Raw genomic sequence first — 26,215 nt, forward strand, 5'->3', positions numbered from 1 at the left:
CTTAGGTACCTAGGTACCTAGTAGGTACTATTCTGGACTGTGCGTAAAATATCATTATCTACGTATTTTTGCTGCTGCTAATCATACTGATACGCTTATTTTGCCCGATGGGGGGATATTTTTACACCTCATTTGATACGGTGCTAGCTGTCCAGGTGGTGCTGACTGACATACCGTGGACCATAGAAACTGCCCTAAAAGGGGCGAAGATTCGCACCAAAAATTTACATTAATTCACCAAATTATGGTGGCAGCCGCTGTAACTAAAGTCTGCTTAAGGGGCTTGGCCACTGAAAAAACACCACACAGTGATCCATACTTTATTTTGATTTACACGGCTTTTAGCCGTCAGCACTTGCAGCGCATCGGTTTAAACCCTTTCACCTTTACAGGTATTTTCGGTATTAATAAGCACTTTGGACAGTTAATTTACAATTTTCGAAAAAACGATAACTTAATTTAAATAATTACTATAACGGGAAATAATATAATCGAATAATAATTAAAACTTGAAAATAATTATTATAAATAATAAATTAATAATTAAATACTTAAAAATAATTATTAAAAATGATTAATAATAATTAAAAAAGTTTAATAATAATTAAAAAAGTTTAATAATAATTATAAAAATTTAAAAATAATTAAAAAAATTTAATAATTATTAAAAACGTTTAATAATAATTAAAAAAATTTAATAATTATTAAAAACGTTTAATAATAACTGGAAATTTTTAATAATTATTTAAAAAATAATTTTTTTAAATTAAGTAATATATCGTTAATAAAATTAATAATATTTATTATTTTTTAATTTCGAAAATTTTAAAAATTTTAAACTTTTAAGTTTTTTTTTAAAATTTTTAACATTACTTTCCTTTTCGTTACTTTTTTTTTTATCGTTACTTTTCCTTTTTATTTATTACACTTATAATTATAATAATATTTTATTAAGAAAAAAAAACTTGAAACTTTTTTTTTTCATTTTTTTTTTTTACATTTTTTTTTATATACGATTTTTTTTATTTTTTTTTATATATATATATATTAATACCATTTAAAAATTTTTATTATTAAATAATACGTTATATTAAAATTATTATTAAATTTATAAATTTATAAATTTATAAACGCGTAACTTTAAATTTATAAACTTATAATTACGTAAATTTATAAATTTATAAACTTATAAACGCGTAATTTTAAATTTATAAACTTATAAATATATAAAGTAATAAATTAATAAAATAATAAAGTAATAAAATAATAAAATAATAAAGTAATAAAATAATAAAATAATAAATAATAAATAATAAATAATAAATAATAAATAATAAATAATAAATAATAAATAATAATAAATAATAAATAAAAAATAAATAAAAATAAATATTTATAATTTCCAATGAATATTTAAAGTTTTAAATAAATGTTTAAGGTTTTTAATTATTATTAAACCTTTTAATGATTGTTATTTAGGGAGTTATTTGTTAACGAAGGTATGCTTGTGATATAGTCCAGGGATTTTCGAAAAAAAAGAATCATTGTCAGGCGTTGGTGGGTCCCGGTACGGTACGTAACTCACACAGAGTCCAATTCAAATGTGTCATCATCGCTCTGCCCTCCCTGACCGCCTTAACATCGCCTCAGGGCCATGTCAGCTTGGGCTTCATTTGGACATTTGTATCCCCATTTCATCAAATCTTCCACCAAAGACTATAGACCCATCCAATACTTAATCTTAGCGGCCTGAGTTTATTTCGAAGTTTGAATCATCATGGGTTTTACATCAGAATCACCTCATAGCTGTGAGCATTGCCAACAGATCACCATTGATCTTGGGCTTGACGAGACCACCATACAATTCAGATGTGGGACCAAGCAAGTTGCTGCGGCTTATCAAGATGGATGCCAGCTTTTTCATGCTTTTATCGCTAGCCTGGGGAAGATGATTCGTGTAGAGGATTTACAAACCACCAACCGGAACCTGAGTTTTCATATTTATTATGAGAAGGAGGGTTTGCCTCAAGTGCCAGCATACCTTATTCTTGGTGTGAGTGAAACATTGGAAGATGGAACAGTAGAAGAATTCTTGGGTCTTGGAGGATTGCAACGTCTTTCGCTTTGGACAGATAAAAGTACCGCATATGAGCCACATCTTCCGAGTTTTTATTTTTATCCCATCGCTTTTGCTAATTTTGCGCTTTTAGGCAACCCCGCCGCAGTCGATATTTCTACTAGGCCTTACGAGTTAGATCCTGCTTCTCCTACATCTATAGAGTTCGCTCGTTGCTGTATAGAGTCCTGTATGAACGACCACGAACAATGCAGACGACCAGTAAACAATATAATGTCTCGTCAAGGGCAAGCATCGATCGATTCCAACTCTATTCCTTCTCGCCTTTTGCATCTAGTAGCAAATGACTCGGAGTTTCACGTTCAACTTATTGATTGGAACTCACGGTCCGCTATTGAAAAGGAGACGGTATGTCTTGAAGGTTATGCAATCCTATCATATTGCTGGGGTGGATCACAGCCGATACAGTTAACTCGTGATAATTTCAAGGCTCTGAAAGAAGGTGTCCCAGTGGCACAGCTGCCAAAAAGTCTCCGTGATGCAGCATGGTTTACGAACAAAATAGGATTAAAATACTTATGGATTGACTCTCTCTGCATCATCCAAGATGATAGTGAAGACAAGGTCTATGAAATATCTCGTATGGAGCTTTATTATGGCCAAAGTACGGTTACTATCTGCGCTGCATCTGCAGCTAGTTGTTCAGAAGGATTCATCATGCCCCGCGAGGAAGATACCGAGAACTACAAATTTGGCCCAATAAATCTGCGAGCGAAAAACTCGCTGGGTACGCTGGGATCCGTCCAGGCCGTAGCCGAGTTCAGCTTTCCTAGCGACGAAAAGGTTCCCGAGCCTATCGTACTACGAGGATGGACTCTCCAAGAGAGCATGCTATCGAGCCGCATTCTAATATTCTCCTCTCATTACTTACATTTCACTTGCACCGTAGCAAATTCTAGCTGCGGCGGTTTTGAGCCCATGTTGAGGCCTCGCTTTATGACACAATACGAATCTCAGATCCCTAAAGTGCATACTATATCTGGATTTCGAGACTATCCGGTTACGCATGTGTGGAGATACCTCATCGACGATTACACGGAGAGAGGTTTGGGATTTTTGGCAGATAAACTGCCAGCAGTTTCTGCTCTAGCATCCAGCCTCATTCCCATGGGAAAGGAACGCAATCAGAAGCTAGTATATCTTGCGGGTCTCATGGTAGATATTTCAGACCCGGAGAATTACTCTTGGCGAAATGAGTTTCTATGGAGGGTACATAAAATGCACAGTACAAGTCACATTCCTACTGGATCGCCATCGTGGAGCTGGTCTTCACTTAGCGGTCGTGTCATAATGTGTAAGCGATTTCCATATACCTTCGGCTGGAACATCGCCGAAGAGGGAGATACTAGAAAGATTTGCGAATACAAGGTTGAGCTCGAGAATGAAATGGCACCATTCGGCGCTGTTAAAGGGGGATTTGTCAAGTTACGTGCGCGAATTAAAGAGCTGAGCACAATTGAAGGACACAACTTCAATATTGCAACCGAGAGCAACCCCGGTTCCATGTTTGCGATTACCGACTATGTCACGCTCACAGTTATTCCCGACACAGGAGAGGGGATGTGCACGATCAATAGAGGCATCAACGGGGAACAACGAGTCTTTCTTGTTGAACTCGTACCATTCTATGAGTCAGGTGATACCCCTACCGGTCTCATTGTGACCAACGCAGCTGGTACGGATCGTTATGTTCGTGTAGGCATATTTGAATATCGGCATCCAGAGAATAATCAAAATGTAGAGGACCTCGCTTTAAGGAAGGATTTATTTGACGGTTCAAAGTTCGAGTATGTGCAAATAATTTAGCCTAGGCGGGGCAACAAGGTTGTGGTGGGTCAATTTTAAACTCCACAAAGAGATGTAGCGAGCTAACACCGCGCGTCCAAGTTCTTCAAGTGCGATCACATCAATCTAGCTAGGTGATAGCAGAAGGGTGATACGACATCGTTCTCGATAGATATTTTTATTGAAATAACAGAACTAAAACATGATATTTAGGTAGGTATAAAATCATGAGTATGAACACAAGCCAATTTGGGCATCGAAACATACCTAATTCATGGTCGCACAAAGTTTCAGTCTTTCCTAATTAGGGACCTCCCTCAAAGTTGATTGGCTTATTCCTGGCGACGGACGTCCGTCGCGAACTATAATAAACTGTGCCTATCTAAGGAACCTTTAATATCATACTGCGTGTTTCGCCTAGGTAGTTAGGTACCTACTATAACATGATGCATAGCTGTATTTTTATTTTTTAGTATCTTTTTATGTAATCGATGTTAGTTTAACTGAATGGGGCAGGAGGAAAAGCAGATAAACACGCGATTTTTGATTGGCTGCATTGAAATTCCATTGGTTAAGTGGACTGGTAGCACTGCCTATTTCAGAATTACAAGGTTACTCTCGGTGGTCTCGTCGATCTTATCTATCGCGGGCAGACCCAGACCTCGGGACTTGTGAGGACGATAGCAGAATACCTGACAAACGTTTGACACAACCGCGATAACTAAGATAGATAGCTAGACTAACCTTATCACCTTGAGATAGCTACATGACAATAAGTTGCGACCGCGTCATGGTGGCCAAGTTCTCGGCTTCTCTCATGCCGAATTCGTCAAGAAAGAGCCGACATCAATTCCAATAACAATGGGCTTGTCGCCTCGTCTCGCCCTCATCGACAATCATCAACCCGTCGCTCACCTACACGTTACCCTCTGCGAGAGGTTTGCTGCCAACCATGGCAGCTGAGAAGAATGGCCTAGCGCTCGAGAATAGCGCTAGTGACAAGAATAGTGATGACCTCCCTACCGATCTCAAGACTGGAAAGGACCAATTTACGGCTAGTCACGATGTTGAAATCGCAAATGGACACCTGGCGGATCTCGAAGTCGACATGGGTGAGATTCTTCACCAGGTCGAGGAGGAAGGCGATTACGATGCCGACACGAGCCCGTTCCCGGCTGTGCGAGCGGTCGTGCCGGAAACGGATGACCCCGCAATGCCTGTGAATACTCTCAGGGCTTGGCTTCTGGGTATTGTACGTCAGGGAGACGAATGAAATGTGATTTCGAATGCTCGCTAACGTTTTCTAATTAGCTGTTTGTATTCTTGGGTGCTGGGGTGAATCAATTCTTCTCGCTGCGCTACCCGGGTGTCCATATTGTATCTCTGGTCGCCGAGTTGTTGGCTTTTCCTGTCGGGGTTGCTCTCGCTAAGTTACTCCCTATCAGCAGATTTAACCCGGATCACCATTTCAACATCAAGGAACATGCTTTGGTCACCGTTATGAGCAACGTCTCTTTCGGCTTCGGCTCTGCTGACGCGACGAACATTGTCCAAGCAGCTAGGTTCTACGGCTTCGAAATGAAGACTGGATTCTCGGTCATGGTCGTCATTTGCTGCCAGCTGTGCGGCTATGGAATTGCCGGTCTTTCGAGGTCCCTGCTTGTTGCGCCGGCCACAATGATCTGGCCGGGTGTTCTCGGCAATGTCGCGCTGCTCAGTTCCATCCATTCCCGTACCAATGCGACGGCTAACGGCTGGAAAATAACCCGTATTAAGTTTTTCATGGTCGTGTGCACTGCTGCGTTCATATGGTACTGGTTTCCCGGCTTGATATTCACAGGTCTAAGTTACTTCACATGGATTTGTTGGATCGTGCCGGACAATCTAGCAGTGAACCATATCTTCGGAATGGTAACAGGGCTCGGACTATTTCCTCTGACATTTGACTGGTCTATGGTTGCATATAATACCAATCCTCTACTTAGCCCCCACTGGGCGGCCCTGAATGTCTTTGTGGGATTTGCGGTGTTCTTTTGGATCGTTACCCCTGCCATTTTCTACACCAACACATGGTTTACATCCTACCTACCCCTCTGCACAGCAGATGTGTACGATCGCTTTGGGGAGCTTTATGATACAGCTAAAGTCATTACCAACAACTTATTTGATCAAGAGAAGTATGAAGCGTACTCACCGCCGTATCTGCCTGCGACTTTCGCATTTGTCTACGGCCTTTCCTTCGCGTCAATTACTAGGTGGGTCCTAAATCTCCAATTGCCCGACAACAAAGATGCTGACACTATGGTAGCGTCCTATCACACGTCTACTTTTTCCACCGGGACGAAATCAAACATGCAGTCCGTGGAACTCTTAAGCTCGATATCCACGCGCGGCTTATGAAGAGCTATAAGGATACTCCTTGGTACTGGTGGTCTTCGATTATTGTCATTGTCTTCGCAATGAGCGTTGCTATGACAGAGGTCTACCACACAGGACTGCCGGTGTACGGCATAGTTCTCGCATTCGCTATGGGGATGATTTACATGGTGCCGTGCGGAATGATTCAGGGCGTGACGAATGTCAACGCCAATCAAATTAACGTGTTATCTGAGTTCATCGGCGGTTACATGTTCCAAGGAAGGCCAATGGCGAACATTTTATTCAAGACCCTATCGACTGATGTTGTCGGCCAGGGATTGTACTTCGCTGCTGACATGAAATTGGGCCACTACTTGAAGATTCCACCCCGTACTATGTTTTTCGCACAAGGAATAGCTACGATACTTGGTGCTCTTACACAAGTTGGAGTTACTCTGGTAAGTACCTACCTACCTAGGTAGTATTTATATCTTCACCTCTTTAATGTTGCCCTCGGTAGTACTGACTTTATATTTTTCTAGTGGATGTTAGGCAACATTCCTGGAGTCTGTGACTCAGACCAACCCAACGGCTTCAGTTGTCCGCAAGGACGTACCGTCTATAGCAGTTCAGTCATCTGGGGCTTAGTCGGCCCTGCACGTCTCTATTCAGTTGGAAAGATCTACAGTGGTCTATTACATTTCTTCTGGATTGGCCTCGTCTTACCGCCTATCACTTACTTCATCTGGAAGAAGACGGGCAACGACGTGGTCCGCAAGATCAATTGGCCCCTGATTTTCGTGGGCACAAGTAACGTTCCGCCGGCCAGTGGAATTAACTACAGTAGTTGGTATATCGTCAACCTTGTCTTCAACAAGATTATCTACAAGAAATTCTACGCGTGGTGGACCAAGTACAACTACGTCCTCGCGGCTGCTCTTGATACGGGCCTCGCTCTAAGCGGCATTGTAATATTCTTTGCCGTGACATACGGACCCAACGTTCAATTCCCGGACTGGTGGGGAAACACGGTGTAAGCGTCTCTTACTAATATTTGTTGGTTACATCGTCATAGATATACTAACAGTTCCTATAGATGGAAGAACACCGCTGACGGGCAAGGCTTGCCATGGCTGCCTATGCCGGATGTCGGATATTTCGGACCACCAAATGGAACATGGGCTTGATAGATATCAGATATGAGATAATAGAACTAACATGATCAGCATTCTCAGATAACTAGATGCCTCCAGCAATTGACAATACGAGATGATTTTTCCACATATATTTAACACGAACATGATAACAATTTCCAGCAATGAACTGACATTATTCGCCGACCTTCATGTTTGCCTATTAGGTAGTAATTATATGTCCGGGGAACTTTTGCATCTTAATATGCATGATACGAATGCTACCTATATAAGAATAGCCCGCGAATATGGGAGAAATGGATGTTAAAATAGCATTCACCCGTGACTAGATTCTAGCTGAACTTATGGAGGCCCAAGAGTAAGTATCCATAGGTAAGGGATAGCTGAGAGGTCAAGCCGACCGAGAGCCGCCCGAGGTAATGCTTGTCATGACGGAACTCCATAGTACTAGGTAAGCTCTACTGTATAATAACAACTGTTGGTAGCACAGAATTATGCGGAGATAAATGCAGTTTTGGTGTGCTATTCTAATGCGGGTCATCCGTCTGTAAGTAAGGTGGTTGGGCTGAATGATAGAACCAGTCAGATAATTCCGTTCCTACCAACAGAACACCATCACTAAAGTGGCTTTGGCGTAGGTAGTAAGCTAAAGGGGGAAGTTCAAAATAGGAGCTCGCCACTGATTTACGCATTATCATCAATACCTACTAGGTATAAGGAACTAATACGGATGAGGGATTAAGTTTCGCGATGGAAGAGGAGGTCGGACATGTGAATTGGGATAAAGCATGTTGGCTTGAACAAGAAGGCGATCCTGCTGGTAGTTGAGTAAGGGGAGTTGTGTATAGAATTGTTCTATTTAAGATGCCGTGATTCTCCCTTCTCGGCAGATTTTGATATACCATTCTCAAAGACAACCGGTTCCAAATCATAGAATTAAAGACCCTACTATTACTACACTCAAAAGACAATCATATTCAGCAACCGACAAGATGCGCTTCTCCCTTACCGTCATAGCCACTCTCTTCGCCGTAGCATCCGCCGTGCCAGCAGGATCTGACTTATTACTCCCTCTCGAGCCAAGATGCCTAGCTTCAGGTGGTAAGTTACCGTGGATCTCAAAAACCCAAGCGCATTCCCTTAACGGGGATGATAATATGAAAGCAAGTTACTAACACTGTTAATTCAGTTGACTGTACCGACGATGTCAATGCATGCTGTAGCGGTCTCTGCTTTGAAAACGAGGGATGTGGATGTTTGTTGTGCAGCTAAAGTATTGCAACGTCCTTGAATACCCGTATGGATGTTACAAGGCAGAGGAGAGTCAGATGATGTTTTTAACTCCTACTATTCACCCCTTTCCTCCACCTACACAACAAGTCTTTCATCAGAAAGGGATGGACAAGTTAACGTTCATTTGGATCATTCGATTCTTCCTCGTGCTAGAATGGGTTAGGTTCTCGGATTGGTGATACACATAAGGGACCTCGTGGAGATAAGTGACGGCGGGAACACTCCTTACACAAAGGCAGACATGGTATTCATATAGGATGCAATACACACTCTTTAAATATTTTAACATTAAATTATTGATATAATTGTCTATATGACAGCGACCTCTGGCTGGGCTTATTAATATTTGGGTTACTTGGATGATTTCAGACACAGAGTGATATCTCTGTGATGTACCCCCTTTTCTTGGTGACCTCACACATCCTTTCATTTATAAACCGAATATTCCAATACTCGAGCATGGCAGAGACCAAATTACCGCTTATCTAACAGACACAGAATCTAGCTCTGATGGCTCACCGACGGTAGGTAGCTCTCTTGTGTTCTTTGGTGGGAGGGTGTAATTATTAGATTGGTCCGAGATTAGTGTATTCTCCGCGCGTCTTGACACCTTTCGTCTCCATAGGAAGAATCCTACGATAAATCCTAATAGAAGAACTCCGACTCCGGCGCCGACCCCGATACCTGCTGCCGCACCGGGACTAAGAGCTGCGGAATCATCTTGAGATGACGCTTCCGGGGTTGAGAAAGTCCCTGTTGCAGAACTGGTGGGGATCGAAGAGCCGCCAGTGGCTGTTGCAACCTATTTCCTTGGTTAGTTTGGATTTATTGCTAGGAAATAAGATCGACTGACCGGCGTCGTGTACATAATTGCCAATGCGAATAAATGGAGAGATGTATTCTCAACTCTCGTTTCAAAGACGATTGTATTACTTCTGAAAGCAGTCCGCGTCACAATTATCGAACCAGTTCCGGTGTGCTTTGATTTACAGCGAAATGTCTCACGATCCAGTCCTCCGGTCGTTGTGAGCTCACACGTGAATGCATATGCCCTAGAAAGAAGATTTTATCAATTTTGCACATCGTAATTAAGATTTATGTGGGCTTACCAAGGGCAACATGTCACCGCTGCTGCTGAACCCGCGCCTTGACAGGCAGATGTGTACTGTGGCGGACATCCCGTTCCCTCATATGTGGTTGTGCCGTCCCAAGAAGCTGGCAAGCAATTCTGTATCTGCGACGGGCCTCCTAGAACTGTTCGCTGATCCATATCTACTTGATAATCCCAAATCCAGTAGTCGCTGGTTCTGAGGCACCCCGCCAGGGTGGGGGTCCAGGAGTTCACCAACGTTGGCGTCGCCATTGGGAGAAGAGGATTATACAGGTCGGATCTAGATATGAGATAAAAAAGGATCCATGGTTTTCGGATGTTGAGAAAAGCGAAAAGAGCATGCGCGCGCTTCCAATGAACAATCTTCGAGATCTTATGGGTTAGGATTCGTCACCCCTGTGAGCCAAGATGTATCATCCTTCGTATTTAGCACGCCAAACCTGCACCTGGGCGCTGCTTGCGCCGTGGAACCCCTGTGAGACCCAACCGAAATCCTTCTAGAGGCACGTGATACCTATTCCAGGCTTTAGAGCCGCCATTGAAAGAATAGCTGAGATGTTGCGCCTGAATATAAGATCATCAGTTTATTATCATTTATAGGTACCTACGAGGTAGGTATTTGTCTGTCTCGTCCTCAACCACTCACGCGAGAAATTGTAAGAGGGTTAGATTTTACATCTGCCCTAGGCACTGGTACCTACCTACCTATATACATGTAACCTTTAATCTGATGTTATTTCTCATGATCATTCGGGAAAAGTCCTGTCATATTGATGTCTGTTTATGTCCATAAGATTGACCTATTGTTTCTTGGTGCCAAGACGTTACCAAATAATCTTCTAAAGATGATGGCAGAACTTAACCGCCGGTGAAACAACGCTGGCTGACAAAGATGTAAGCTTGTCCATGATATTCGCGTGATTTGAATCTTGGCTCCCGAAATTCTTACCCATTGATTTCCTATGGCAGGGCTTTTCGGCAAGCCGGGCGAAGTTAGTGGAGCTAGCTCAGAATAGCTGCTGAAGAATGATAGATACCAAGCCATAGAAATATCTCGCCCTTAAGCTCTTTAAATGTACGTGAATTCAATCGATACACCAATTTCACAATACCTACCCGTAGGTACCTAGTTAAAGATGTCTACCATAGATAGGAGGTCTCTACTTGGTATCTATGACCTACAGTTGGATTTTCTACACTCTCTATTCACTAAAAACGTTTAAATCTCTGTAGTAGGTAAGTATTAATAAGGAAAGTTAAGGGGAACGCCAAAGCCCCCAAATCTCATCATTGCTCTGTTTATCCAATCGAGGTTGCAGCCGAAGCCCTGTATAACGGCACAGCAGTGGGTCTGTTGTACACACCATCAGATCTTCGCTGCTTCGGCAAGGCATTTTTTATTCTATTACTCTATTACTTTTCTTTCAGCGGGGCATCGTATCGTGGCTCAATCATCTTTCTCACTTGCATCTATGGAGGTACCCGGTAATTTCCTTTTCCAACCACTGAAAATCGTGACGCCTACGCCACCCCCCTGTTCTATAACACTTACAAGGTTATTTCTTAAACTTGCTAGCACAGGTCATAGGTGTGTACCTAGGCAGAATAGCGTCAGAATAAATGGGCCATGTGTGAACCACCCGAAATGGTACTGTATTACACTGTGTTTTGATCTATCCCCTATATTATCTAACTAGGAAATTGTCAGCTTTACCACAGCATCGAAGAGTCTAGGGGATAGTAAACTTACAGTGTATTACAGTAGTATTAATACATGGCTCGCACATGGCTCACTTATTCTGACGCTATTCTGCTAGGTAGGTATGCACCTGCCTCGTTGTTTGAATTGAATATGAGCCTCATACTTTGTAGGTCTGTCGCACCCGCAAGTCCATGTTTTAGCATCCCAGTCTAAGCGATGATCATCCGCTAGCTCGCTAAATAAGCCGTTTTTTCGCAACCGTCGATCTACGCTAGAACAACATCAACTCTGCACCCTCGCAGAACATAACGTCACAAACATTACCTAGATATTTACTATCTACGACGTCGATGTTTCCGACGCAAAAATTATTGCGCTCCATGTCGATGTACCTGCAATGCAAAACGGCCCATTGTATCGGACGATGTTTCCACAATTCAACACGATGAATGAGATGCATAGGGATGAAATAGTTCGATGGTATGCTGATATGTTGGAAGATGCATTTGAAGACCGATGGGATATTTTCTGAAGGTTTCGTCTGCGGCTGGTACTCCTGTCGGATTCTGCGGATGGACAATTATGAATCGGAGTAATGAACAAGCGATGGATGATGAGATAAATGAAGAACCGAAGAAAGAAAAGCGAAAGAAAACCTGGGTCCCGGAAAATATTGATATAGATGCCTGGATCTCTCTATCTAAAACTTTAAGGGCAGAACGTGATCGGCTCTTGAGGGATCTTGGCAATAATATATGCCGTAAGTTGGTTTATTGCGACCTAACTTATAGCTCCCTAGGTACCTAGTACCTACTAAAAAGTCCTCTAAGGTAATACAGGCTTGACTTTTATGGCGGTAAGCCCAAAATATCAGCGACAAGGTATTGGCTCAATGATGATGGAACGGATATGTGAAGAGATTGAGCAGAATGGGCGATGCGCATATGTTGTTGCAGCACCTGAGGGCGTTCGGCTTTATACCAAGTTTGGCTTCGAGACTGTCGCTACGAAGTGTTGAAACACCTCAAGGCACTATTACAAGCATGTTTCGGAAACCAAAACAGGTGCGAGAATAGGTCTACTAGTTGAATAGGTAGATGGTATAATTGATTTTAAACTATTTAGGTAGGTAATATTAGGAGTATAGGTCATGCGACAAGAAACGGCACTTTTCGTCACACTACATCTCTCCGTCTGGTACGTTCCCTATTATACAAACGTTTACCATTAAACACTAACACGGTTATCAAGATCCATTAGCAATACTGCAACCACTCTTTGAAGATCTGTAGTTCTTTGTTGCGCAATTGCGTGAGAGTTGGGCTATCGTTACGTCCCGGCAGGAATAGATCTTCCCTATGTGCGATGTTGCTTGTCAATATCATCCTCGACGCGCAAATGTCGGTTGAGGGGGGTAGATAATCAACGCTGACGGAAGCTGTTGGGTCATATTCGGCGTTCGACCAAATGATTCGAGTCGAGTTCTTGATGTCTTCGGGCGAGAAGTGGTAGCGTTGGAATATCTCCTCTTGGGTCATCGGCAAATGCCCGTACTCAAGCTTACAGGCTTGGGGCCGACTGTCTGATGCTGTCGGAAAAGCGGGGAAGATGGTCCCTTCAGGGATATTAGATGATGCCAGAGGGATATAATTGCAGATAATATAATTAAATGGCGTTGTTTCGATGAGTGGAACGGCAGAGGCGAGGAAAGTCGGATCCGTATAGTTAAGGCATGGAGCATGAGATGGACCTGGAGCTCCAAACCAAAGCCAGAATGCCTTACTCAGGATTTGCACAGGATCGGTCTCTGTCAGAACTATATTGATAATTTTATCCAACGGGTTAGCAACTGGGCTTCGACCCAACTGAACAGTTGGATAGTTAAGTTCGGCAGCGAATGAAAAGACATTGGTCAAGTCTAGAACGAGCTGGAGGTTGCCAATGGTGTCGTTCGGAGAAGGCGCAGAACATAGATTGAGCTCTGCTTTCAGACTCACACCTCCATCGTCTATTGTCTGGAGCCGCTTTTGTAAGACGGTGAAGGCGTTCTGGATCCTGTCTGCGGCCTCTTTGGAACGGTCGAGGTAGACTCGATTAACCCATCTCCACCAGTTGTACGTTTCGGGATTACTGCTGTTGGAGAACGCTTTGACGGGTCCTGCGGCCGCAAGGGATCCGAAAAACGTGTTAGGATGGTTTAGACGGAATGCGGCCGCGAGAAATCCTCCGTAGGAACCACTGGCAATGATGGCCTTACTCTCGGAAGCACCGTTGTTAGTTTCCTTCATATGCTCGATGAAGGAAACGGCATCTGCCATAACGTTGTCGAGGGTAAGATACTTCATGTTGCTGGGACTGTGGGAGGCCTGCCCAAACGGAAGGCTTTGGCCGAAATAGCGATGTTCTAAAGAAACGGCCAGTCCCCCCAGTTGTTTGGCATATTCGTACATGACAGTCGTGTTGGCACAGTCCAAGAACCAACTTTCCTCGCCCTGAAAGAATAATATTGGCCCGCCTGGCTTATAAAACTCGTTAAATATGCTGTAGCGTTGTCGGAACGTCCCATTAACAGCGCCGAAGTGGTCGATAGGTTGGTTAACCCATTTATAGTCACATTCTGAGGTTGTGTTATAAGCACTCACTAGCCCCATGACCGTCACGGTTGAGAAAAGGAAGGTAGTCAACATAGTGACAGATTGTTCCGAGGTATTGAATGGGGTTGGATACTAAGGTCTCTCGGCTTGGAGACTAAGATATACATACTTATATATCTAGGTAGGTACCTATGTAGGTTGTTTCCAGATGCGTGGCTACCTAGGGCGTGGTGAGTTATCCCGATAGTTCCAGCTGCCTGAGATTATTTTTCCTAGGAATAGAATTGCTATAAAAAGTCTTTTTACTTACTTAAGTAACTTGAAGCGTTTAATAAACCTCGTTGCCAATCTTAACCAACAAATCCACTGCGCAGTAACAATGGCAATACTTGGAGGCGGGGTCTACTTCGTAGGTACACATCTACCATGTTGACCTACTCAGTTATTAGGTACAGCGTGACCGACGCGAAAGCAAATTGGGAAAACTCTTCAGCTCTTTTGAAAGTCAGTCAGCGGACTGCGGCTGAGGGCACAAATTTCATCTTCAATGCCGGAAACCCCGAATATCGACGGCCAGCGATATCACAGCACACATCCTAATAGGGAAATACATGGCGATAAATCAACTCTTCAGGAGGGAATTGGGTACCCGCCAAGTTGTAAATCTACGGCGGAAAGACCCCTGTAAAATACTAGGCATCGCCTAATCAAACCACTAACATCTAAGTACCTACAAGGCAGGTAGGCAGGTAGGTATTAATTTAGGTACCTAAGCTACCTACCTAGTACCTACTAGGTATCCATTCGAGCGGCTCACAACGAAACTTTTCATACATAAAAGTCTATGATATGGATTGTAAGTACCTAGGTAGGTACCTAATTTCGGACCATTCAACGGAGTAATATTCCATTTGGTTGAAATAGTTATCACCAAACTCTCTGGGTTTTGTGCAGATAGTGCCTGTTGTGCTTCTGTGCCTTAGGTTAGGTAGGTACCTATAACCTTGGAATTTGTGCTACAAATTTACCCCACCATTGCGGTCCCCGCGATCGCGAGGGGTTGGAGCTACCTAGGTAGCCTAGCACGAAATCGGGGTTACTAGGGGGGCAAGGGGAACTTAGAACCATTTCAAGGTCAACAACGAAATTTAATCGTGATATATGCAATTTTATAAGAGAAAGTACTAGATACCTAGGTAGTCAATAGCAGGCTGGGGATATTTGCCCATTATGAATCTCATCCCCGACCGTCTCCTGCTTTGTCCTCGTTGTGCCAGCACCTTCCAATCTCTGCAGCTTATGGCCATCAATAATCTCGTAATCTCCCATTGGAGGCACCTGGATTATTTTTCTACCCTTCATGATATATTTAGACCCTTTTACCATTTTCACGATTTGCCTGCGTACCGAGATGTAGTTGTCATCTTGGTTATCCTCAAACTTGTTTATGCTAAAGTGATCCAAAGGCAAACATTCGCAAGGGTGTCCATGCAAGATTCCTGAAGATCCATTGACGATGAACTCCTATCCAAAAATGAGCTGTACGATTCCAATCATGGGTGTCCAATGTACTAGGTACTGACCTGCGTGATATTGGGAAGTCCAACTATTAGGTCAATCCTAGACGGCTTTTGCTCATAAAAGCAGAAGAGTTTTGGGGCCTGTTGTTGCTCTAGAGCAACTGTCCTGGTGAAATCAAAGACGCATTTAACCAGTAAGTCATTGTCTGGGGCCATGCTGTGTAATATGTTATCTTGCACTTGAATATTTGCTTCGGCAACCTTCTTATAAATTTGACCCTGTATTTGACGTTGGAAGCTGTCCTGAACTCCATAATGCGGCGTGCCCAGGAAAACTACTCCCGTCACAGAGTCAAATATACCGTAAAAGTCCTCGTCCTTATGATGTAATGCTGCTATGGTATAGGCCTATAATTTTAAAATTAGGTGGATTCATTAGACCCTAGGCAACTCGCTAGAGGCTTTACCTGCTGTATGACAAGACCTCCAAAGCAGTGTCCTATGAAGACGATTGGCCGATGCTTGCATCCATCCCGTGCGCTACCAAGTGCCATAAGCAGCTTGCGAGCAACACCATCAAGAGTTAACTTAACTGCTTCATCCCCAAACCAGTACGATGCATAACCAAACGCCATGATGCGAGCATTCGGTATCGCAGCGGGAAGCATAGTTTCGTGGCTGAGCCAATTAACGTTGTTTTCCTTAAACACCCAGGTTTTGATGGGGTTTACGCCGATACCGTGAACTGCCACGATGCTATCAACAAACTCGTTAGTATATTTGACAGCCAACCTATTTATCGTGACGTTCAATAGCCAGGCTCATACTTACTCGACTTCGATATCTTCAACATCCACAGGTTGGGCTAATATTTTCAGGCCGATATCTTGTGGCTTGACTTTTCCTTGACTCAGGCCACTTGTAAGCCTAGACCTCTGCTTGTTGGCCAACTTCGGCTTGTGATCTTCAGAGTTGTCTGAGTTCATTGTTATTGACGGTGGTATGTAGGTACCTAGTAGTGTTAAAACAAGATACAAGCGAAATATTGCAAAGAGCAGAATATATAAATGAAACACAGTCTACGAAGACGAGGTGCTGATTCAAAAGTGTCTTGAAGGAAGATGGGAGATAGAATAAGCCAGTCTGCCTCACAGGGGCAGTGCACTGTCATCTTGCAATATCTATGGATCAATTGTTCTAAGCCAGCCATCTCATGCATATAGAAGCTAACAGTGTTTTTCCATTTCCAAGTCACAAGTCATACCTTTATTTCCATTCTTGGGTATTATAACCGTCAAGTAAGAGGCCAATTGCATAGTGCTCCATTAGGCCGAGATATAAGTGAGGTTTGCATTCCATTCTCATTTATGGCGCTTGAAATATCCGCTACGAGGCCTCGGTCCGTCCCGTAACGAAGGATTTAGGCGGGGGCGGGGTACTAGGTACCTACCTAGGTAGTTAACAGATCCTGATTGGTAAGTAAACACTTACTGGGTTTCTTCCGTTAGTTTAAAGTTTAAAAGATACCTAGGTAGGGATAGATAGGTACCTACCTACCTATAAGTACGCCGAATTTTAGCGATTAACGTGTTAGTATTTCGAAGGTGAATGTATTTGTCAAATTGTTAATGTGTCAGGGCGATCTCTGCACACTTAGTGGCAGGCCGGAGAGGGTGGGGGTGTCGAGGCGCTAGCTAGTAGCTACCACTCGGGTATTAAGTAGGTAGGTACCTGCCAGTGTTGTGCTTTCTTAAAAATGCCTCTACCTAGATACTAGGTACCTACCTGTCTAGTATCGGCCTAGTACCTGCTAGGCAAAAACATCGGCGTTCTTTCATTCACTCTCTTCAAACTATCATTTTCAATTGAGGTATCATACCTATATTTACTAAGTACTAAGTACCTAGGTGAATATTCCTTTACTTAGTACATACCTACCAAGTATATTATCTCTCAATATTATAATAATTTCTCACATACCTAAAGCACTAGTGGGTTAGAAAGCAGTAGGAAGCTGCAGGTTGTAAAACGGGTAGTTGAAAGAAACGACGTTAGTTCCGGGTTAGAGTGGAGTATGAGATCGGAGAGGGTGGGACTTGGCCCGGAAGGACGCAGGCATCGCAGGGTCATCCTACTAGCTACCTACCTAGGTACCTATCTAGTAGGAAGGTACCTATGTTTCACATTATATTGTTAAGTCATGCTTGTCATATCTATTACCTAGATGTTAAACTTGATATCCATAACTTAATACATTTGTAATAGTGAGAGACGACTTGTTAATTTCAGCCTACCTGCTACGTAGCACTGCCACTGTGAATTGCTAGATTGCACCTATACACGATTAGGTAGGTAGTTTGAAAAGACTTCACCACCTACAAGGTACAAACCAACAACAATACCTACATGTTGCTACACCTGGCCTAGGTACCTAGGTAGGTAATGACATATCATAATAAATTCCGCACAATCAAATAAATGCTTACATGGATAGGTACCCTAGGTAGGTAGGTACATATGTGTATAACTGAAAGCAAGTTGATCAACCAGCCATATGTCGGTGAATCGGATTGATTGGTCGTATCGCCTAACCAACAGATTTATTATATACTCTTAAATATTGACATGTAAGAAATAAAAAAAACCTTCTATGTTTAACGGGTGTTTGTATGCAAACTCACGCGTTGGTTGCATTGACAACGAATCTCCTATCGCACAAACCACGAATCAAAACAGCCAACACGGAAAGGAAACTTTGCTACAAAGAATGAACTGTTCTGTCGCTGCGAAATAATTCTAGGTAATTAGTTACCTATGCCTAGTACCTAGGTAGGTATATAACAAGTTTCCTTCTACATCATTCAATTTTCTTTAGGATATCTTTATTGCGGTACAATCTACCTATCTAGAGCCCTTCTACCCGTCTATTAATTGCCATATCGAAGACTAAGCTATAGTATTATCATTCTTATCACAGTCTTTAACTACCCAATGGATCGTGGTCGTAGTCGGGGTCAATTCCGAGGCTATGGTCGCGGTCAGAATACTGCTCGTGGTCGTGGCCAAAACCAAGGACAAGGTCCGGGTGTAGGTAGGGGTCAATATCGAGACCGTGGTCACGGTAGAGGCCCAGGATTCAGCGGTCCTGCACCAGCCGCCCTTAGAGAACATAAAGCGTATGAGTAAGTAGAGACTATGGAAGCCAAATATTACCTATGTATATTCTCTATTTGACTTATTACTCACCTACATGAACTTCAATAGAGAAAATCCTATAAGTCCGAACGAAGGGGTCACAGAAGCAGAGAAAAAAATCCCGAAGTCTCCCAATCTAGACACAAACATCATCCCCCGACGGCCAGCATATGGCGACCTAGGAGATAAAACCCGACTTTGGGCCAATTACGTCGAAATCAATATGAACACTAAAAAAATACTAAGGCATTACTCCATAATATTTGCGAACAAGGAAGATAAGCCGACTGGGAAGAAACTTGTCCGACTTATCAGTCTACTCCTTGAAGAAATTCCGCAGCCGAATACGGGGTTGGTTACTGACTTCGACGAAATTCTCATCTCATGTGAGGATATCACGAGCATCAAAAGAGAAGGCAGGACGTTCACAATTCCTTATTATAGTGAGAACGAGACTGCGCCGCGCGAGAATGCCAAGACTTATCAGATCAAGGTTGTGCTCAAAGAGCTATTGCCTCTCTCGGCACTTCAAAACTACCTCAGAGATCCTACCAGTCAGTATAACAGACAGAGTATACTCCAGGCTTTGAACATCTTCTTGAATTATTATGCAAAGAACTCAAGCAGTCATACGACGATTGGCGCGGGAAGATCTTTTCCCCTAGGCGGAACGTCCGCTCAAGATCTTGGGCGTGGCTTAATTGCAATCAGGGGCTACTATTCAAGCATCCGATTGGCAACTTCTCGGATTTTAGCAAATATAAATGTCAGTTACGGGATATTTCACCTGAGTACGACCCTCGATAGGACTATTGGCAGTTATTGTTACAAGAATGGAATTACGGATACTACTATTCGAATGTTGGGCAAGTTTCTCCGAGGAGTTCGAATCGAGTATCATTATCGCAAGAACGAGGCCCAAACTAGCACTCGACGAGTGTTTAGAATCCATGATCTGGCTTCCCCAGAGGATGGCACGATAGAAAACAAGAAGAAAGTTGAAAACCCGCCAGTTGTAGCGAAGTACGGGGCTGGTCCCAATGAGGTTTCATTCTGGATCCAGGGCAAAGACAAACGCATTTCAATTTTGGAATTCTTTCGGAAAGGTAAATAAATCTATCTATAATCTCCCCTCATTATATTCGTAACAACATGCTAAAATTAATAGAACGGAACAAGGATTTGAATCCTGAGCTCCCAGTACTCAATGTTGGTTCGCGCCAGAACCCGACGTATCTCCCGGCGGAGTTATGTAAAGTATTGCCTGGGCAGAGGGCCAAAGCAGAAGGAAATACTGATCAAACAGCTAAGATGATAAGGTTTGCCGTACGCACCCCCTTGGATAATATGAGAGATATTATACCTGATGGTATGCGGGCGGTCGGCCTTTCGAAGAGTGAAAATCCCATGATGGTAAGTCGGAGCAAGCTTTATAATGGTAAATATCTGACTATGAGTATAGGATCTGTACGGCATTTCGGTCCCCAATGATGAACTGATAACCGTCGAAAGTCGTGTGCTCTCCCAGCCCAGGATAAAATACAGCCAAGGAGACTGGGAAAAGAAGACGAGATGGAATTTGTCCGGTAAGGTACTGAATCCCCAAAGTGATTCTAGAAAATGGCAATGTAAGATTCTTCGAATCAGATCATACAGAGATGACCACCTGAGGATACTCCGAGAATGTTTCCGAAAATTGAAACAAAACGGCGTAGATATCGATGAACGGCGGGAACCAATAGACATAAATGTGAAGGATAACAACAACGAATTTGAACGGGAGCTCAGGAAAGTCTTCAAATCTATAACTAAGGAGATCAACTGCATGATTGTAATCTTACCAGACTCAAGCAAGGTCACCTACAGCCGGATCAAGAGGCTTGGTGATATGGAGTTCGGAGTCACAACAGTCTGCATTGTTGCATCTACTCTGGAGAAGTCGCAGTACAATACCTCATCCCTCGCTGGAAACCTTGCTCTCAAATTCAACCTAAAATTTGGGAACCACAATCAAGCTATTGATGGATTTGGCCTGAATGATATCCTCGGATTGGATAAGACGATGATTGTCGGCATCGACGTTACACATTCGCCAATCGAAGATGCCCCTAGCATTGCGGGGATGGTGGCAAGCGTGGATACGCGCCTTGGACAATGGCCTGCGACATTACGGCGCCAGAGAGAAAAGGGTGGGGAGATGGTGGAAGAATTGGGAGACATGTTAAAGAGCCGGATTAAACTATGGGGGGCGAAGAACAATGGATCTTATCCCGAAAATATCGTTGTTTACCGCGACGGCGTCTCGGAAGGCCAATACAAACTCGTTCGTGATAAGGAACTGCCGCAGTTGTGGGACGCGTGCAAAAAGCTGTACCAGAAAGAAAGGATGCCGAAGATAACCATTGTGGTGGTTGGGAAACGCCACCACACGCGCTTCTACAGATACCCCGGCGCTGCTTCCAGTGACTACAACCCGCTAGCAGGAACGATAGTTGACCGCGGCGTGACCGAGATGCTCAACTGGGATTTCTTCTTGCAATCACACACTCCGATCAAGGGAACCGCACGACCTGCGCACTATTTCGTCGTCCACGATGAAATTTTTCGAGAGAAATTCGGCGCACAGGCAGCAAACAGATTGGAAACCTTCACCCATAGCCTGTGCTTCTTATTCGGGCGCAGCACCTGTGCTGTCAGCATCTGTACGCCGGCCTACTATGCGGATATCGTCTGCCAGCGCGCTCGTTGTTACGCAGATGATTCCCCTGGAATTAAAGACTTTGAAATCCACGATAATCTCAAGAACACGATGTTTTATATCTGAGAATTCATGCGGCTCGGCTAGTCATTTCAGGGATAGGTACCTCTCTTCCTACGACTTCTGACCCTGGGTTGTTAATAAACCCCCAAACCTCTCTCCACCCTTTCGCGCAACACTAAATAACCCGCCAAGCAGCTCATGGCATTTTCATTCCCTTAAAATGTTGGTTTCTACTTGTTGTAAGCTAGATTTAGCAATACACTCATTAAATAGGCACCTAATGATTAATGATGAACATGGTCCTTAGAAAGTACCTACTTGCCGAAAAAAAGGTATGCAAAAAGGTAATGAGGACGGATTGCGCGCACTACAAATGGACGCGTGTGACATCCATGGATCTTTCACTAGTGGCTAATATCCCTAAGCTGTAGCGACCACCCACTGGAATCTAACGGACGGATCACTACCTACCTAGGTGCCTAGGTAATTGCTTATTTGATCACGCACCACCTACTGTAGGCAAGGTACATATGTAATAATAGAAGCGAAACGTTCGACAACCGTCTTCGATGTCGCAATCGTGAGCAATGTTGACGAAACGCATACCAGAGCACGTAATCATGCCACCGAGACCAACGACATTTAAAGTAAAATCGGGTATTTATTTCATCTACACATTCATTAATCTTTCATTGAAGTATCTATACGGCATCCGCCCAACCCGTCATCCTCTATCGTCACGCGTAAGAAGCAGACCCTATAGAGTCCGTGTACAGCATACCGGCAACGCTAGCGGAGGTAAGAGTCGAGATGATACCGGAGATCAAAGCAGAGATGGCAACTTTAGACACGTCGCCGGCACGGCTAGGCGCGAGCTGCGACAAGACACCGATTTGAGTACCGAGAGAACCGACATTTCCAAAACCCTATATACGTGTCAAATCCTCGCTGAGAATTAATACAGGAGTTGGGGATCTTTGGACTTACGCAGCAGGCATATGTAGCAATAAGCTTAGCTCGTTCGGACATTGACTTATAGCGATCGTCGGACTGGAGGGCACCAAAAGCGGCGAATTCGTTGATGATAATCTTCTGTCCGATGAGTTCTCCGACGGGCAGCAGATCATCGTTGGGCACACCGAGTAACCACGAAAGAGGGTAGAAACAGTAGCCGAGGATGAACTGGATGGTTAAGTCGGGGTTCGAAATACCCCAGTAGCCACCCCACCAAGTAAGGAGACCATTGGCAAGGGCGACGAAGGCGATGATGCAGAGAAGAGTAGCCACAATCATACCGGCAATCTTCAAACCAAGCCAGGCACCGTTAGCGAAAGCGTGTAAAGCATTCGCAGCTCTATGCTCTTCATCGTCTGGGACCACAACACGACCGGAAGTAAGCGTCTCTTCGGTCTCCGGCCATCGCATTTTCGACACAGCTAAGGACGCAGGAATCGACATGATACAGGATGAAACGAGCGCCTGTGGATTGATACCGAGTCCGATATAAGCCACAAGCACGGAACCAGCAATGGTAGCGAAACCGCACGTCATAACCTGATGGATCTCGGCCAAAGTCATGTGAGGCACGAAAGGACGCACTAACATAGCCGATTCTCCCTGTCCGATGAACGGCGTGGCAGAGGCGACCACAGCCTCGGCACCCGAGACGCGGAGAGTCCAGAAGAAGAATACGGCAAACTTCGAGACGAACCACTGGATAAGGCCAACGTGATAGCAGAGGGCCACAAGGGCGACGAAGAAGATGATGGGAGGTATAACGCCGGTAAAGAACCAACCCAGCTTAGGCACCGAGCTATTCGTCAGGAATGTGACACCGTCGTTGGCGAAACCTAGTAAGAGTCGAGCTAGCGTGGAGATGAAGTTGAAAATATCGTAACCGGCTTGTGTTCGCAAGACAAAGACGGCGACGATGAACTGGGTCAACATTCCGCCTTGAGGAAAACACAAGTCAGCTGACTGGGACGAGAGAGGAAAGTCGAGCTCTGGATGTTACTTACCGATGACTGTGTGCCAAGGAATCTGTCTCCAGTTCCTTGAGCTTATTGTCAAGACGAAGATCATGACAACGAGTCCGAACAGGGATTGCGCTCGGCGGGCGCGAGTATTCTCGCCTTCCTCCTCGGGCACCATGGAGCCAATTAAGAAGACTGCGATAGTGACAAGAGCGGCCAGCGGTCGATGAAGCTTCGCCGGAAGCATTTCATAAACCCTGAAAGCGGTATGTCGCCAGACGAATTTGACGGGCATCATGACGTATTTAACCGGGACCCAGAGGAAGATGATGCGAAGAGTGATGGCGAGATACAGCAGAAACGGGATCAACCAGTTCTTCTCATTCCGGTAACGAACGAGGCCGAAGATCCACCAACTGAATGAGATATGTCAGCATCGCGACTCCATGCGCGACTGTGATACTTCACCAAGAGTCGTGCTAGACTTACGCGGTGAATACGAGCCAGATAAAAAGGTGAACATAAGCCCTATATTTCCGGTAGTACCGCGAGAGGATGCTAGGACGCTTTTCACTCCCGTCGCCTCCAATGTGGCCGATATTTCCACTCTCCTCATCGGTCACAGACTTTTCTGCGGCAGAATAGTCATGTGGCTTATCCAAACTCTTTTGCGGCGAAGAAGTGGAATAAACGACCTCGTCGGGATGATTGGCGGGATTTGCGGCCAATCCACCATGATGCAGGTGCGCATGGTGGTGCTCGTTCGCAAACTCAAGAACGGGATCAGGGTTAGGAGCTACACCTTCTTGAGGCGAAGCATTGTGGCCGGAGAGGCCCTTCGTCTCGGAAACAGTCATCGAATCGGCGTCGCAAACTGCAGAACCTTCGTGGTAAAAATTTCCTTCTTGTCTTCTTCTTTGATCCTCTCTTCCTATTAGTTTCGACCCGACTCGGAGAAATTTATTCTCGTCCCAACTGTGGGGATGGGGAGACGACGCTATGTTCCCGCGAACTTGACGTGCGAGTAAATCGGAAAAAAAGAGAGGAGAAAGGGAAGAAGATCGCGACGAGATTTTATCATTAGTGAGACGCGAGTAGGTAGCTAATCGATCTACCTTTCTAGGTAGACAGGTACATGTAGGAATTTTAATACCTTTCCAAGGTCAGCTTCGGTAGGGCAAATCGTACATTCGCGGCGATCGCGTGGTCTAGATGAACCCGGTCGACGCTAAAGCTAGCTACATGAATGTATGGAGGCCTTCTAGAAGGGGAAGGACGGCCTATCTAATCGAACGGCAACTCGCTGATAGACGGTATGTAACCCTTGAACACCCACTACTAGATACCTAATAGGCTAGCATGTATGGGTATGTATGGCCCCCGTAGTGATACGCAGAATCTGGATTTGGAAGACGCTGAGTGGTCGATCGGTGGGTTCCAGCGCCACAACCGCTGCTTAAGCTGACGAGATTTAATAGCACCGATATCTCATCTCACTAGTATCAGTGACACAAATTTCTGCGCTTTTATACGAATCTAGTATGATGGTGTGCCGTTACAATAATCTCTCAGAACGACCTCACGAGATAGTAGAATCATGGAAAAAATAAGAAGAAATGGCAACGCGGCGTTCTAAAAGTTCTAAAGGATTTTTAACTTTTTTTTCACCCGGTATCCGCCAAGTATCAAGGTCCATCCTTCCAATTGGCCAATCGTTCGCGATAACGGGGAGCTCTAAAGCCGGGGATAAGCTAGGATCATGGATAAGCCCTGGTAATTTTTTTCTCCAATCTTTTCTTACCTTCGGTACGTACTGATAGGCGCTTTCGCTTTCATCGCAGAAACACCAACTTGGAAAGATATCGATGGAGACGACACGACGTTACTTCGTTTATCGAGGTACATATTTGTATATATCGGGTACTCAATGAAAATGGGACCGGATATAAACCCGAGACACAAATATGTCTTTCTCGACACGACAGCTTTTTAGTATCATTTTAGTATCATTTCAACTCACCTACTGCGACGGGTATGGAAAATCGGCAAGAGAAAACCCCAGGCTCTAACTTAAGCGACTTCAGAGACGAAAGCGAATGACAGTCACGAACGCAATGAGACTTGATACGGACGAAGGCGAATAATATCAGTTTTAATATATCTATTCGCCTTATTGGAAGTCCCCAAGGCATAATTACATACAATTCTAATCAAAATGTGCAGATTCTACCTGCAAATGCAAGGAGGCGCCATACAGCTGGTGCCGTTTACAAGATGCCATTGGCTGCAGCTTTGAATGAAGGCTTCATTATGTCGTACCTGATGGCGACAGTGAGTACTTCAGAGATACCGTCCAAGTACCCGAAGCTGAGGGGCACGGTAAGACCGACTACGATCTTCCTAAAGAGGAAATGAAAGCCATGGATGACATCGGGTCCTCCCCACGAATCCCAGCTCTTCCTAGCTCGAACAATGTTTACTGCGGCGTTCGTTATCTCTAGGTACTCCTACTCCCCTCCTCCGTGAAACAACGGTACAACAAACAAAGGGACGCTGAAAGCTGACCGCCCCAGCTGAAGCTGTTCTGCATGCATGTTGGGTTCCATCCATCCATCAAGGCGGGATAGATTTC

At 44.1% G+C, this 26,215-nt stretch overlaps 7 protein-coding genes across 7 annotated transcripts; 3 read left to right on the forward strand and 4 right to left on the reverse strand.

Annotated features, from left to right (window-relative positions):
• Positions 1-1,656: 1,656 nt before the first annotated feature.
• GGS22DRAFT_169121 (HET-domain-containing protein) lies at positions 1,657-4,295 on the forward strand. Its single transcript, XM_047962266.1, has 2 exons — positions 1,657-2,138; positions 2,211-4,295. Exons 1-2 carry the CDS (start codon positions 1,778-1,780, stop codon positions 3,941-3,943), a joined length of 2,094 nt encoding a protein of 697 aa, XP_047816776.1. The 5' UTR covers positions 1,657-1,777; the 3' UTR covers positions 3,944-4,295.
• Positions 4,296-4,576: 281 nt separating this feature from the next.
• Positions 4,577-7,608, forward strand: GGS22DRAFT_169123 (small oligopeptide transporter). The gene is made up of 5 exons (XM_047962267.1): positions 4,577-5,174; positions 5,234-6,177; positions 6,231-6,738; positions 6,823-7,313; positions 7,377-7,608. Exons 1-5 carry the CDS (start codon positions 4,875-4,877, stop codon positions 7,465-7,467), a joined length of 2,334 nt encoding a protein of 777 aa, XP_047816777.1. The 5' UTR covers positions 4,577-4,874; the 3' UTR covers positions 7,468-7,608.
• A 1,426-nt stretch (positions 7,609-9,034) lies between these two features.
• Positions 9,035-10,159, reverse strand: GGS22DRAFT_169124 (uncharacterized protein; the record flags this gene model as incomplete). Its single annotated transcript, XM_047962268.1, has 3 exons — positions 9,837-10,159; positions 9,581-9,779; positions 9,035-9,529 (listed from the first exon to the last, which is right to left on the reverse strand). Coding segments are annotated over exons 1-3 (770 nt in total), but the record flags the coding sequence as incomplete, so codon positions are not given.
• A 2,277-nt stretch (positions 10,160-12,436) lies between these two features.
• Positions 12,437-13,968, reverse strand: GGS22DRAFT_169127 (peptidase S28). Its single transcript, XM_047962269.1, has 2 exons — positions 12,792-13,968; positions 12,437-12,737 (listed from the first exon to the last, which is right to left on the reverse strand). The coding sequence occupies exon 1, from the start codon at positions 13,883-13,885 to the stop codon at positions 12,797-12,799; it is 1,089 nt and encodes a 362-aa protein (XP_047816779.1). The 5' UTR covers positions 13,886-13,968; the 3' UTR covers positions 12,437-12,737; positions 12,792-12,796.
• Positions 13,969-15,288: 1,320 nt separating this feature from the next.
• Positions 15,289-16,717, reverse strand: GGS22DRAFT_169128 (uncharacterized protein). The gene is made up of 4 exons (XM_047962270.1): positions 16,486-16,717; positions 16,122-16,410; positions 15,718-16,062; positions 15,289-15,658 (listed from the first exon to the last, which is right to left on the reverse strand). Exons 1-4 carry the CDS (start codon positions 16,638-16,640, stop codon positions 15,335-15,337), a joined length of 1,113 nt encoding a protein of 370 aa, XP_047816780.1. The 5' UTR covers positions 16,641-16,717; the 3' UTR covers positions 15,289-15,334.
• A 1,837-nt stretch (positions 16,718-18,554) lies between these two features.
• Positions 18,555-21,887, forward strand: GGS22DRAFT_195648 (Piwi-domain-containing protein). The gene is made up of 4 exons (XM_047965702.1): positions 18,555-18,836; positions 18,919-19,955; positions 20,018-20,262; positions 20,312-21,887. Exons 1-4 carry the CDS (start codon positions 18,646-18,648, stop codon positions 21,671-21,673), a joined length of 2,835 nt encoding a protein of 944 aa, XP_047816781.1. The 5' UTR covers positions 18,555-18,645; the 3' UTR covers positions 21,674-21,887.
• A 364-nt stretch (positions 21,888-22,251) lies between these two features.
• On the reverse strand, positions 22,252-25,181 carry GGS22DRAFT_169132 (H+/nucleoside cotransporter-like protein). Its single transcript, XM_047962271.1, has 4 exons — positions 24,073-25,181; positions 23,629-23,999; positions 22,598-23,562; positions 22,252-22,536 (listed from the first exon to the last, which is right to left on the reverse strand). The coding sequence occupies exons 1-4, from the start codon at positions 24,438-24,440 to the stop codon at positions 22,348-22,350; spliced, it is 1,893 nt and encodes a 630-aa protein (XP_047816782.1). The 5' UTR covers positions 24,441-25,181; the 3' UTR covers positions 22,252-22,347.
• Positions 25,182-26,215: the final 1,034 nt, after the last annotated feature.

The sequence above is a fragment of the Annulohypoxylon maeteangense genome (assembly GCF_022496945.1).
Source record: "Annulohypoxylon maeteangense strain CBS 123835 unplaced genomic scaffold GGS22scaffold_14, whole genome shotgun sequence".
Taxonomy (NCBI): Eukaryota; Fungi; Ascomycota; class Sordariomycetes; order Xylariales; family Hypoxylaceae; genus Annulohypoxylon; species Annulohypoxylon maeteangense.

Coding starts and splice junctions, on each gene's coding strand:
- GGS22DRAFT_169121 (XM_047962266.1), top strand. CDS start 1,778: ATGGGTTTTACATCAGAATCACCTCATAGCTGTGAGCATTGCCAACAG. Junction 2,139..2,210: donor TTCGCTTTGGACAGATAAAA/GTACCGCATATG, acceptor TTGCGCTTTTAG/GCAACCCCGCCGCAGTCGAT.
- GGS22DRAFT_169123 (XM_047962267.1), top strand. CDS start 4,875: ATGGCAGCTGAGAAGAATGGCCTAGCGCTCGAGAATAGCGCTAGTGAC. Junction 6,178..6,230: donor TCCTTCGCGTCAATTACTAG/GTGGGTCCTAAA, acceptor ACACTATGGTAG/CGTCCTATCACACGTCTACT. Junction 6,739..6,822: donor CACAAGTTGGAGTTACTCTG/GTAAGTACCTAC, acceptor ATATTTTTCTAG/TGGATGTTAGGCAACATTCC.
- GGS22DRAFT_169127 (XM_047962269.1), bottom strand. CDS start 13,885: ATGAAGTATCTTACCCTCGACAACGTTATGGCAGATGCCGTTTCCTTC.
- GGS22DRAFT_169128 (XM_047962270.1), bottom strand. CDS start 16,640: ATGAACTCAGACAACTCTGAAGATCACAAGCCGAAGTTGGCCAACAAG. Junction 16,411..16,485: donor GTTGAAGATATCGAAGTCGA/GTAAGTATGAGC, acceptor GTTTGTTGATAG/CATCGTGGCAGTTCACGGTA. Junction 15,659..15,717: donor GACTTCCCAATATCACGCAG/GTCAGTACCTAG, acceptor ATTTTTGGATAG/GAGTTCATCGTCAATGGATC.
- GGS22DRAFT_195648 (XM_047965702.1), top strand. CDS start 18,646: ATGGATCGTGGTCGTAGTCGGGGTCAATTCCGAGGCTATGGTCGCGGT. Junction 18,837..18,918: donor AGAGAACATAAAGCGTATGA/GTAAGTAGAGAC, acceptor GAACTTCAATAG/AGAAAATCCTATAAGTCCGA. Junction 19,956..20,017: donor TTTGGAATTCTTTCGGAAAG/GTAAATAAATCT, acceptor TAAAATTAATAG/AACGGAACAAGGATTTGAAT.
- GGS22DRAFT_169132 (XM_047962271.1), bottom strand. CDS start 24,440: ATGACTGTTTCCGAGACGAAGGGCCTCTCCGGCCACAATGCTTCGCCT. Junction 23,563..23,628: donor TCCTTGGCACACAGTCATCG/GTAAGTAACATC, acceptor GTTTTCCTCAAG/GCGGAATGTTGACCCAGTTC. Junction 22,537..22,597: donor TTGCTACATATGCCTGCTGC/GTAAGTCCAAAG, acceptor ACACGTATATAG/GGTTTTGGAAATGTCGGTTC.